Raw genomic sequence first — 12,344 nt, 5'->3', positions numbered from 1 at the left:
ACCGACGCACTAGCCTGCTTAGTGCCAGGGGGTGGGGGTGTCACCAAGTATTACCGCACCAGGTGACACCAACCCTAGTGATGCCACTGACACCGTGTAGGGGGACGCAAGTCTCTTTATGCAAGGATGGCTCCATGAGATTCTGCAAGAGAAAGTATCTCTCTGAAACTGGAAACCTAGGACAGTGATCATGGCATGCAGCTTAAAGCTGAAGTTTAGTTAAAAAAACATGTTTCTCTGCAACTTTAGTTATTTTACTTACCTGTAATGAAGAATGACCCACTGCATTCAGGCTGCTGGATTCTGTACGATTCTTTACTGTCTTGTACTCTTTCTGCTGTCGTGCAAGTTAACAGCTTCAGGTCTCCCACCTCAGCTGCCCTACAGATAAAGATTATCACTGGAGGAGAGGAAAGGAGAGGTGTGTCCCCATCAAACCTCTCATTCCCTCTCCTCCATTAAGAATAGTTCTTTCACTGATTGCCTGTATCACAATCTGTGAGTGATGAAGAGCATCCTACAATCCTACATCCTACATCACTGTATTAGTGTCACAGGCAGGTTAATCAGACAGAACTTTTTTCAGTGGAGAAGGGGGCGTTTCCCTGTCAGAATATCTTTAGTGCAGCTAGAGACACAAAGCTGTTAACCCCCACAGTGATAGAGGTTTATCAGCAGGAAGAGGACGGGGCAGCCCTTCAGTGAAGAGTTCTATTACTGAATTCAATTTACACAAGGACTGATAATATTTCAATATAGATTGGTAAGTAGAAGTTATGCCGCGTACACACGATCGTTTTTCATGACGTGAAAAATGCTATTTTTTTAATTAAAAACGATTGTGTGTAGGCTCCAGAGCATTTTTCTCGACGTGAAAAATGGGCATTATAAATTTTTTCACGTCGTGAAAAATGGTAGTGTGTAGGCTTTAACTACGGGAAAAAAACATGCATGCTCAGAAGCAAGTTATGAGATGGAAGCACTCATTCTGGTAAAACTAGCGTTTGTAATGGACATTTGTCACGCTGTAACAGACTGAAAAGCATGAAGACTGAAAAGCGTGAATCGTTTCTCACCAAACTTTTACTAACATGAAATCAGCAAAAGCAGCCCAAAGGGTGGCGCCATCCGAATGGAACTTCCCCTTTATAGTGCCGTCATAGGGGCAGTACGTCACCGTGCTTTGCTCGAGCATTTTTTTTTCCGCGATCATGTGTATGTATGCAAGGCAGGCTTGACAAGAATCACGTCAAGAAAAACTTTGTTTTTCCCATAACATGAAAAATGGTAGTGTGTACACGGCTTAATTCTCCAGTATTTCTATGGAAAAGAGGTGGCACCCTCGAGAGTGGCCTCACTAGGGGAAATCACTGATCTCCTGTTAATACGTTGTATGAACAGAGGATCAGCATTTCCCCCCCTGACAGGACCGGGAGCTGTGTGTTTACACACACAGCTCCCGGTCCCCGCTCTGTAATGAGCAATCGCGAGCGCCCGGCGGCGAATTGCGCCCGTCGGGCACGTGCATGGGACTCCGGGGCGAGCGGGGGGCGCGCACGCCCCTAGTATCCTGCGAGAGAGCCCACGTAGAGCTACGGGCTCTCGCGCAGGGGAGCCAACCTGCCGTAAAACGACGGTGGCAGGTCAGCAAGTAGTTAAAGTCCCTCAACCTGTATAGCTGTCTGCCTATTTTGTCTCAGAGTCTGCCAAGTGCTATTGCATCTGCCTTGTTCAGGCCCTAACCCTCTCTCCCCCAGTTCTTGTTAAGAGACATTCAAAAAGCGACTGGCACCCAATCATTCTTTCTTGCATTACACCCACTATGCCTAGTAACCCACTCTACAAAGAAGGATGTCAGCTCTCCCTGACTTTGGAGGTCACCATTAGGGCTTTAGGGTCGGGTCCTATTGCTTTTTTCCCTTTTTTTTTTACCTGGTGATCCAGGCAGTAAGTCTGTTAATTATAACTTAAACCACTGACAGGAAAGCTTACAATAGTCAGCTTTTTATTAATTTCCTGTTTTGAAAACCTTTCTCCCAATGGAAAAAAAAAGCTGTAATTGCCTAAAAAGTGTTAGCTGGAGTTTTAATTTGTTAGTCAAGTTCACCTAAGTCTGCAAGTACATCTATGTATTGATTGTTTTGTATAGATCCGCACCACTTAGACGCTTTGTTCATCAATATGATCATATTTTAACAGATTATGAGTTTACATGGTGCAAAAAGAGATACAATCGATAACAAATGTAAGTTACAAACTTATTTTAACAATTGATCAGAATCCACTTCCCCATGTGTGGCATATCAATGAAATTGGTTGTCAACCATAGATTGATCATCTCAATGCGAAGAAAACAAATAAAAAAGAAGTGCGTTCCCTCCCCCTATTCCCCCAAGGTCCTGTTCCATCTACCTAGTGTTCTTAAAGTGGGGTTCCAACCACAATTAGCATTTTTTAAATGTATGTCCTTTCATCATGCGTTTTTATAATATAAATCCGGTCACTTACTATTTTACAATCCGCTGCCGCTCCGCATAGTTATTCAAAAAAGATAGTTTATAAAACTATGTCCACACTGTTGTCATTTTGCTTGTGGACATTGTGAAGCCCACAAGCACTTACTTCCTGGAAGTCTTGGATAGGGAGTCATAATTGGGTAGCGGACTGCATCCTGGGAAATGATGACACACATTTCCCAGGAGCATTAGAGGGAGATGATGTCAGAATCCTAGGTGATTCCAAAGGCAGATTTTGTGGGACTGCATAGCAACAGACATTTCCAGATGAGTAAAACATTTTTTTTTTTTTAGGTCTAATGGGCACAATAATGAAAAAAAATAATTTGGGATGGAAACTCCACTTTAAGGTTGTTCTCTCCTGAACTAATCTCCCCCAACTGCTCCAATATTTGATTTGGATGTGAATGTATGATATTAAAAGACAAACCTCCTGTTGCTCTGCTTATTATTATATATACAGGTGTATAAGATGTAGCTTGGTTTTTGTTTATATTTGTAAATGATAAATAAAAACTTTTCTGTTAAAAATTAAAAAAGTGCGTATGGCCACCATTAAACTACCTTATCCCCAGATTAACAATGCTGCTGTTCAAAGGTGTCTCTGTTGCTTCTCCATCAAAAGTGTAGGCACTCTTGGGGGGGGCCCGTCCACCCCCCTATCCATGTCTCCAGCCCCCTGATCTACATTTCAGAGTGCTGGACTATGGATTCCAATGGGGGGAGTGTTTTTTTTAAGCACTTGATTAGAGTCAGATAGACTTAAAAAAAGAGCACTGTGTCCCGACTCCACCCAGTTAGTGAGAGGGTAGCAAATACATTTTTGCTATTTTCACACTAAAGTTGCCCCTCGTCAATAAGGAGGCTTGAGACCTGTTTCTTAATTGGCCAAAGCTTTAGGCAATACTATTGGATTCCTAGCGCTTAGCAGGAACAGAGAGGAGGCACGCGGAGGAGGAAGCTGCAGGAGGAGCGGACACTGGGGAAGACCACCCACCGGCCTGCCCCCTGCCAACTCTTTTGTTGGGGATTAGTCAGGGCCCTTAGAATACTCCAGGCAGCTCCACCTTACTTCTCCTCCCATTCTTCTAGAAGGTTCCAGTATTTTCTAGAAGTGGGGGGAGGTTTCAGTGATGCTGCCTGTGAGTCACCCAACTCTCCCTGGATCTCTACCCAAGCCAGGAAAACACACAGGCTTGGCTATCAGCCAAGCTTGAAATTTACCTATACTAACACAAAACCTTTAGCAGTCTAGCACCACTAGGTAGCTCCTGACATCCCCTTTCATATTGTAATTGAATGTTTTTAAAAATGACCTTTTCTTTTCGATCTTTAGCTCTTTAATTTCCTGTAAAATGCAATGCAATATGGCTACCTGTGTGCAGAATTCCCCCCAGACACATAATTTCCTGCTTGTATGATTGGCTCACTGATTTTCCCAGAAGTCTGCACTATAATACAAGTCACATTTCAGGCATCCCCTACAACCAGTGGCGGTCATATAGAGCCCAGGGCGAACATGCCAAATTGCGCCTCCTCCAAGATGTATGATTATGTGTCAGCAGGAACCTCCAACCCCCTCCAAAAAATTGAGCACTAATCTGCTTGATCCCCCTAAATAAAAAAATCCCCCCTTTTCCCCAGTACAAATCCACCCCCCTGCTAAAATCCCTCCTCCTGGCACAAATCTTTGCCCCCACTATCTCAAATCCTCTCTCCCCATATGAAAATGGGGAGGGTAGTGCTGCGCTAATCAGTGGTGAATGGATAAGTGAATAAACAGGTGGGGGAGGGGAATGAAAGTAGGTGTAATTGAAATGAGGAGCAATATAGCCCAAATGGCATCAGCATAAAAATAAATATAAATGATCAGTGAACAATAACAGTAATGGTGCAAATCATATAACTACACAGGTTCCTCTTAATGTGATGAAATACACTATAAGTAATGGTGCAAAAAAATCCCAGGTAACTGTGCTAAGTGACACTTTCCCCTCTCTCCCCATATGCCCCTAGTGCAAACCCCCCCAAAAAAAGTCCCCCTTCTAGCACAAATCCTCTACCCCTTGTAATTTCCCCTCTGAACACAAATCCTCTCTTCCCCCACTCCAAATCCGCCCTGGTTGCACAAATATCCCCCAATCATCCCTACTAGCATAAATCCCCCCCATGGAAAAAAGGCATTTCCGATCTCAGCACAAATCTCTCCTCCCACCATATTACCTTTTTAAGCACAAATGTTCCCAAATCACCACTCCTAGCACACCTCCCCAAATGTCCCCTCTTAGAACAATTCTTCCCTCTTACCACCCCCCTCCCCAATCCCCCCTCCCAACACAAATTCCCTCCCTCCAAGCTGCTTGTGGTTCCCCCCTACCTCACATGATACCACAGTTTTTAGAGCTCCTGCACACCCCTTGCCCCAGCCCTGCCCGCAACACAATTGTAATTTTTTGTGAAATATTTCCAATAAGAAAAATCACACCTAAAGGGATGCAGACCCTACAATTTTCCTCTATATATATCCCTGCAGGTGCAGCAGCTGATTGATAACTATGAAACCACTCCCATACAGATTCACTTTCCCACATGGACACAGACAAACTCACAATGATTTCTTCCAAATAAAAGTTTGTTAAAATCCTTGTAATGTACATCACCCAGAGGTTTTGTCAACAAAAGTGGAGTTACTTTAAAGTGGTTGTAAACCCTTACACACCACTTAGACCTACAGGTAAGCCTAGATTAAGGCTTACCTGTAGGTGCAAGAAATATCTCCTAAACCTACATGGTTTAGGAGATATTTCCAAAAGACATGCACCGTTGTCTACGTTGCATGCGCCGTAGACATCGGCGCGCAGGCGCACTGAGCGTGCCGTTACTAGTGGCGATCATGCCGTTAGTGGCGTCACACGCACGCATGTGCTGGAGTGACGTTGCTGCGGCTCCAGCCAGTGACAGTGTCGGACCCGCGATACGAGGAAGACATTCGGGGTAAGATAGCGGCGATGGAGTGAGGAGCAGAACGAACACCGCTGCGGGGGCTTCGATCTCAGGTAAGTAATACATATTGAGCTAGTATGCTATGCATACTAGTTTATTATGCCTTTTTCTTGCAGGGTTTTTATTTCAGATTTTTTTTTAAGAGGGTTCACTTCCTCTTTAAATACAACTTTACCACCACCTCACTATTCTGTATGTGCAGTGAAATGGTATGCAGAATCAGAGTAGCTGGAAGAAGTCGATTGATATCCAGATTGAATTAGAAGTTCCTCTTGTCAGTAGTAAAAGTTAGATTTCCGAAATGTCACTGAAGTCAACCAAATCTTAGAAAGCTTTTTAACAATAAAGACACCCGACAATTGCTAGAGTTCTGTATTGAATAGAGCAGTTATAGGAACGCTGTTTAGTAAAGCGTTTCCGGCGTTAGCCACAAGAGGATTCTGCAGGCAAAGAGTCATTTACAAATGCTGAATTACTTGTGCTTCCAAGAGCTGCATTCAAGTAATTGGCAAAGAGGTCATTTTGTCTCCCTTGGTGTAGAAAGAATAGGACAAGCAGACAGATGGCCCCCTGCTCCGTGCATGGACAGGACAAGGCGCTGTCCACTCTGCTGGTGCTGAAAGTCAGGCAATGCGCAGACAAGCACACTCACTCCTTCCATCCACCTACACGAGACTTTATATTACCAATGCGCATAACCGAAGTCTAATCCTCTACATATATGTAGTATTATCGGTTTCTCGCTAATACTAGACATCATTCATTTTTTAAGAAGACATGATTTATTTATTTTTAAACATTTATCAGCTCAGTTCATTAACCGCCCATTTCTTTATAACCAATGTCATTTTTCTAGTGGGGTCCTTGCATAAATGTAATATTATGGGCTAATAATGGCATGCTTCATAATGGCAACTCATTATCCCTAACGTGGTTTAAATAGAGAATACAAATTGGAGTATTGCGATCTGGATGTGGATATCATTTCTGCCAATGTGAAATAGATGAAATCAAGCTAAGTAATAATGATTTTTCAACTTCCCACTTTCATTCTAGTGCTGTCAGTCTCACTAATGCTGAGAAACGATCTCGATGTTCGGGGCAATGTGCAAGCAATGCATAGCGACCAATTAGCGATTGTCTTCCATTGCCTTTATTGTGCTTATCCTACACAATATGACATCTGATTGGTTGCTATGGAATATTCTGCATACCTGTTTGCACTATTCAAGGAGTCCTCAATCTTTTTTTCTGTTTTAGAAAGATCAACAGGTGGGATTATTTTAGAGGGGCAATGTTCCGGCAATTCATAGCGACCAATCAGCGATTGCCTTCCATTGCCTTTACTGTGTTTAACCTACAGACTATGACATCTGATTGGTTGCTATGGGATATTCTGCATAACTGCACTGGTCAGAGCAGGGCTGTCTTAATGAGAGGGCACACCAGGGGGCCCAGCTGCATGGGGGGCCCCTGCACTTTGCCCAAAGCAGCTGGTCCTTGAGCCCACACTGCCCCGAAATTGGGGTCCCCATGATGGCACTGAGAGTGATAAATACACAGGGGAGGCAGTCTGCCTCCTACCTACTTGATGTCTGTTAACCTGCACTGTCATCATTGTAGGGGCCCCAGAGCATTACCTTGCCCAGGGGCCCATGATGCTATTAAGACGTCCCAGGGTCAGAGTGTCCATGATCTTCCTTTCAACCACAAACGTTACCTGACGAAGATCTATGGTTGGGATTATTTAAGAAGGACTATTCATAGTGACCTGTCTGTGATCATCTTTCATTGTCTTTATTGTGCTTAGGATATGGGATATTAAATATGCTTGCTATGAGATATTCTACATAACTGTTTGCATTGGTCAGAAACCCCATGATCTTTTTTCCAAACTAACGCTTTCATTAACGCTGTCTGAGAAAGATCTATGGTTGGGATTATACAAGAGGGACATTTCATAGTGACCAGTCAGCGATCATCTTTCATTGTCTTCACTGTGCTTAAGATTCGGGATAATAAATCTGATTGGTTGCTATGGGGATATTCTGCATAACGTTTTGCACTTGTCAGAGTGTCTATAACCTTCTTTGCAACCTCACCAAAACTGTCTGAGAAAGCTCTATGGTTGGGATTATTTAAGAGGGACAATTCATAGTGTCCAGTCAGAGATTGTCTTTTATCGTCTTTACTACAATACGGGGAATTAAATCTGATTGGTTGCTATGGAATATTATCACTGATCAAAGTGTTCCTGATCTTCGTTTCAACCTCACTAACGCTGTCTGGGAAAGATCTATGGTTGTTATCATTTAAGAGGGACAATTCATAGTGACCAATTAGCGATCATCTTTCATAGTCTTTTCTATAATTAAGATATGGCATATTAAATATTATTGGTTACTATGGGGTATTCTACATGACTGTTTGCATTGATTAAAGTGTTCATGAGCTTCTTTTCATCCTCACTAACATTGAGAAAAGATTTAGACGATTGGGAGAATGTATTAAAGACAGCGTGCATGCAACACATAGCTACCAATCTTTTATTGTCTTTACTGATACTAAACCTAGGCGATATGACATTGGTTGTTATGGGATATTCTACATTGCTGCACTGCTCAAAGTATCCATGATCTTTTTTTTTAACCCTTAAGGGTAATCCGGAGCAAATGTGTATAGTAACCAATCAGTTTCTATCTTCAGCGTGTTCATTTACACTTTAAAAATAAAAGCTAAAAGCCGATTGGTTGCAAAGAACAGCTGCTCCAGATTCTCCACTCTTAGTAAATCCCCCTCATTGTGCACTAGGAACGTGAGTTGCTAGCCAATCATTGCCCAGATCCTCTACCGACAACTGTCACTGCCATTAACTCATTACTAACTGCCATTGGTTACTGTCATCTTGCAATGATGGGGCTGACACTGTAATGAACTTTGCTGTTGGCAGTTGAGGAAATATTTGAGCTGACTTCTCTGTGCCTATGCTGCGTTTATGGGAAGGGAATGAAGTTTCCTATTTAACAAGCTGATCGTGTGATCGCATTGTTGGTAGCATTACATCTCAGATGCAGAAGGCAGCGATGTAGCTTTGCTCTTGCCAATGGGCAGATGACCGTACCTTCCCCAGCCTCTGGACTATGACCATCTCATGGCTGTCATTGTGGCTGAGTTACGTCTGTCAACTTGTGCTCGCTCCTGCATCTCTGGCAATGATCATGCTTCTCAGACTCCTTCACTCCGCCTCAGTTTTTAAGGACTATTTCCTAAGCACAAGAAAAAGCAAGTGTTGTAAGACTGGATCACATGGGCAGTAATGTACTGACTGAGATAACAGATTCCACTGGTGACAGCACATTAGGTGCCTATGTTTCAGGTAGATTCCTGGCTGGGATCAGGAGGAATATGGTGCTTGTGGATCTCAGACCTCCTCCAGTTGCAATCCAGTCTCTGCTCGCAGTCAAGACAGTCTATTGCTCTGCTGCCTGCTGGGACTGACATTCTTACTCTCTGGATATAGGTGTGCTTCAATCACTGTGCCTTTTGCCTCTTGTTGCTTTTGGATCGCATTTTAGAATCTCTCCTACATACTACAAGAAGAAGAGGACAGGCAGAGTCCAGCTGAGTGTAATTACAAGAACGTCTAAGGAGCCTTTGCATCTGGAAGCATTGCACTGGCAACCTACAAAGTAAAGGCAACCCTAAGTTACAGTCCAGGAGGAACAAAGAGACACTGGATTTTTTACTTGCATCACTGTGGGTTCACTGCATACTATTATATTTTGTACAGTGTACATGGCAACGCTGCTTGCAGTCATGTCTACTAAGCTCCTAGTGCTTTTCCTGTTACTGACGGTTTTCCAAGCCTGGTAAGTGAAAAAAGAAATAAATAAATCAACATTTATTATCATGATGTGCTTTATGTCTTGACTGTGTTGCACTGTCAGAGCAGGAGCCAGTGCCTTCAGTTTTGCTTGTTTAAAATATTGCTTGTTCACAGAGTCCTGATGAAAGTGATTGATTGTCCTCATATTAGTGAGGAAATTGAACTGAGCCAACTGATGCTATTACAGTATGTGTGCTGCTGTCTCTTCTCAAAGGCAGTTGATCTTTTAGTTTATTGCTTTATAAAATACCTCTGCTTTGAACAGACAGTCTAGCAAAGGGCAATGATTTGGAATACTGTTGTAATGTGCAAACTACATCCAATAGAACAGCTACCTGTTTGAGTATTATTATTTGCACTTCTTTATGGCTAACTTTGGTGAATGATATGCATTTAGCAATCAAGCACTGCTTTCCCTCTGATTTGTAATTGCGAGGGTGGCAATACTATGTTTTATAAAGAAGACACTCCATTTTCACTGTTGGCAGTAACATTTTTCTTCTTTTGTTGGAACTGAGCCAGTAAACTAAAAAGACATTTTAGCTGTAAGACGTGGGCTTTTTTATATTACATACAGCACAAAAAGCAGTGAAAAAGCCCACAACACACATTATATAAAGAGTGCAGCTTTTATTGGTCTGCCCACTCTGAGTTATTCACTTTGTGGTTAGTTGCCATGCATTACTACCTACTGCTGGCTCTTAAATTATCTTCTTTTTTTTTTTTTTTTTTTTGCCTAATGCTACTTATTTGTGCAGGGGCTGCATTTGCCACTACTAGCAATGTTGTTTATCCTCTGTGATGCAGATAATGCTACTGTAATTGAAAAATGGAGTACATCTATACAAGTCGAGTATAGGCTTCTGCTAGAATCCTTCTTAAAACTCATTACAAGAGTTGTAGTCTGTAAGGGAATTGGTACATTACAATATTAATAAACATACACACACGTATATATATATATATATATATATATATATATATATATATATATATATATATATATATATATATATTAAAATACATACAGTAAAACCTTGGTTTGAGAGTAACTTGGTTTGAGAGCGTTTTGCAAGACAAGCAAAATGTTTTAATAAATGTTGCCTTGATATACAAGCAATGTCTTGATATAAGAGTAGCGTCATGTCACAACTGAGTATAAAAAAGAAGAGAGGAGCCTCTAAGTGTAGCAATATGGTTACATTTAATGAAGATACAACATTTAGCAACTTATTGCTACACATAGAGGTGCAAATCTTCTCTTGTATACCCTGTAAAAAATGCTTTGATATACAAGTGCTTTGGATTACAAGCATGTTTCTGGAACGAATTATGTTCTCAAACCAAGGTTTCACTCTTCAGCTATAAAAAATGGAGTATAGGCTTCTGCTAGAATCCTTCCTAAAACTCATTACAAGAGTTGTAGTTTGTAATATAATTGGTACATCACTACAATATTAATAAACACACACACACACAAATATATATATATATATATATATATATATATAAAATGGAAACAAACCTAATGAAAATGGAAGGGTTAAGTAAGATAAAAAGTACCACCATACCTCTTGAAAACAGTGGACCATCCTGAGGTTCAAAGTGCAGAAAGTAGCTACCATTTAATCTCCATGTTTCCCCTTGAAACTTAGTGACTTAGTAAGACAGTGTGACTGCCAATGAATAATATCAGACAAGAAGTATGGTGTCTGTGTCTGGCTGAGTCTTAGCCTCTGTAATACATTTTTCTTGTAAAGCCTATGACAAGGGTATTAATTCTTTAACATAGACTGGTCAACTTCTCTGTTCCAGCTGAGCTCCATTACATTTAGTAATGCCTAAGAGCATTGTCAATGTAATGGCTTATCCTTGCTCTTGTCTTATTCATTGCTGGGATATTGGGCTTCACAAATCTTGTAAGGCGGGAAGTTTCATGTCATGGAACCTATAACTACACATATTTATTACCCCAAGTTCAGTTATATAATGTTATAATTCTTATAAGCCCCATGTAGATACATTTTTTTAGTGTTTAATTTCACAAAAAAAGGAATCTGCGTGTGGCAAACTATGGGTGACAGAATAACAGTAGTAAATGTCAAGGCCTGCAGGCAAAATTGAAACAATAATCATTAGCATAGTATAGTCACATCTCAGTTGCAGTATTTTCCTAAGTATAGGAATATTCATTTAATGGAACTAGAACAGTTTATTACAAAGAAAGGACATCTAAAAAGCTGTTGGTTCTGACTTTCAAAAGCAAAGCATACAATTTATATGCAGTTAGTATAATGTGTGATCCATTTAACATTACTTAATATTATTGGTGTAGTAATTACTTTTTTGTTGTTGCATTGCATTTCTCAGTATTTGCCTACACAAATCGTTTCAATAAAAAGTTATGTAATGCTATTTGAATCATTACTACAGTGTTTTATGATAGAGTAGATCATATGTAATTGCACAGCACCGTGAAGAACAATAAGTCTACTTATACTGAAGGCATATTCTAGAAACAACGCTGTTTTGCTGCAATTTGTAAGTATCTGTTGCTTTCTTCAAAAGCATATGGATGTTTATTGCTTTAAATGTACATTTAAAGCGGAGTGCAGACATCCACTAACATAACAGATGTTGCAAAAAAAAATGGTATATTAAAGGATGCATCAGTAAACAGTTTTTTTTTACTGCAGCTCTAGGAAGATCGATGATGATGAGTATGAAGATTTAACAATAAACCAAAAATGGGTACTGGCTCCAAAAACACAAGACACGGATGCTACACTTATACTCAACAAGTTGCTGAAAGAATATGACAAGAAGCTGAGACCTGACATTGGAGGTGAGTTTTCATCTTTTTAAAATAGAACTATACAAATTAATAATGTAGCTGGTGGGGAGTAGCCAATGATTTTGTGTACTATAATGTTGTGTTG

The 12,344-nt window shown here is 40.9% G+C and overlaps 1 protein-coding gene across 1 annotated transcript in view; it reads left to right on the top strand.

Annotated features, from left to right (window-relative positions):
• Positions 1-8,320: 8,320 nt before the first annotated feature.
• LOC120928259 (gamma-aminobutyric acid receptor subunit gamma-3-like) overlaps positions 8,321-12,344 on the top strand; it is a 203,119-nt gene continuing 199,095 nt past the window's right edge. Inside the window, exons 1-2 of the mRNA XM_040339362.1 lie at positions 8,321-9,388; positions 12,102-12,250. Coding sequence (XP_040195296.1) covers positions 9,315-9,388; positions 12,102-12,250 — 223 coding nt within the window. The 5' untranslated portion in view covers positions 8,321-9,314. The remainder of the gene's footprint in view (positions 9,389-12,101; positions 12,251-12,344) is intronic.

Source organism: Rana temporaria, chromosome 2 (genome assembly GCF_905171775.1).
Source record: "Rana temporaria chromosome 2, aRanTem1.1, whole genome shotgun sequence".
In the NCBI taxonomy this organism is placed as follows: domain Eukaryota; kingdom Metazoa; phylum Chordata; class Amphibia; order Anura; family Ranidae; genus Rana; species Rana temporaria.
Note: the sequence above shows the minus strand (reverse complement) of the source record. Positions and strands in the feature narration are given on the sequence as shown.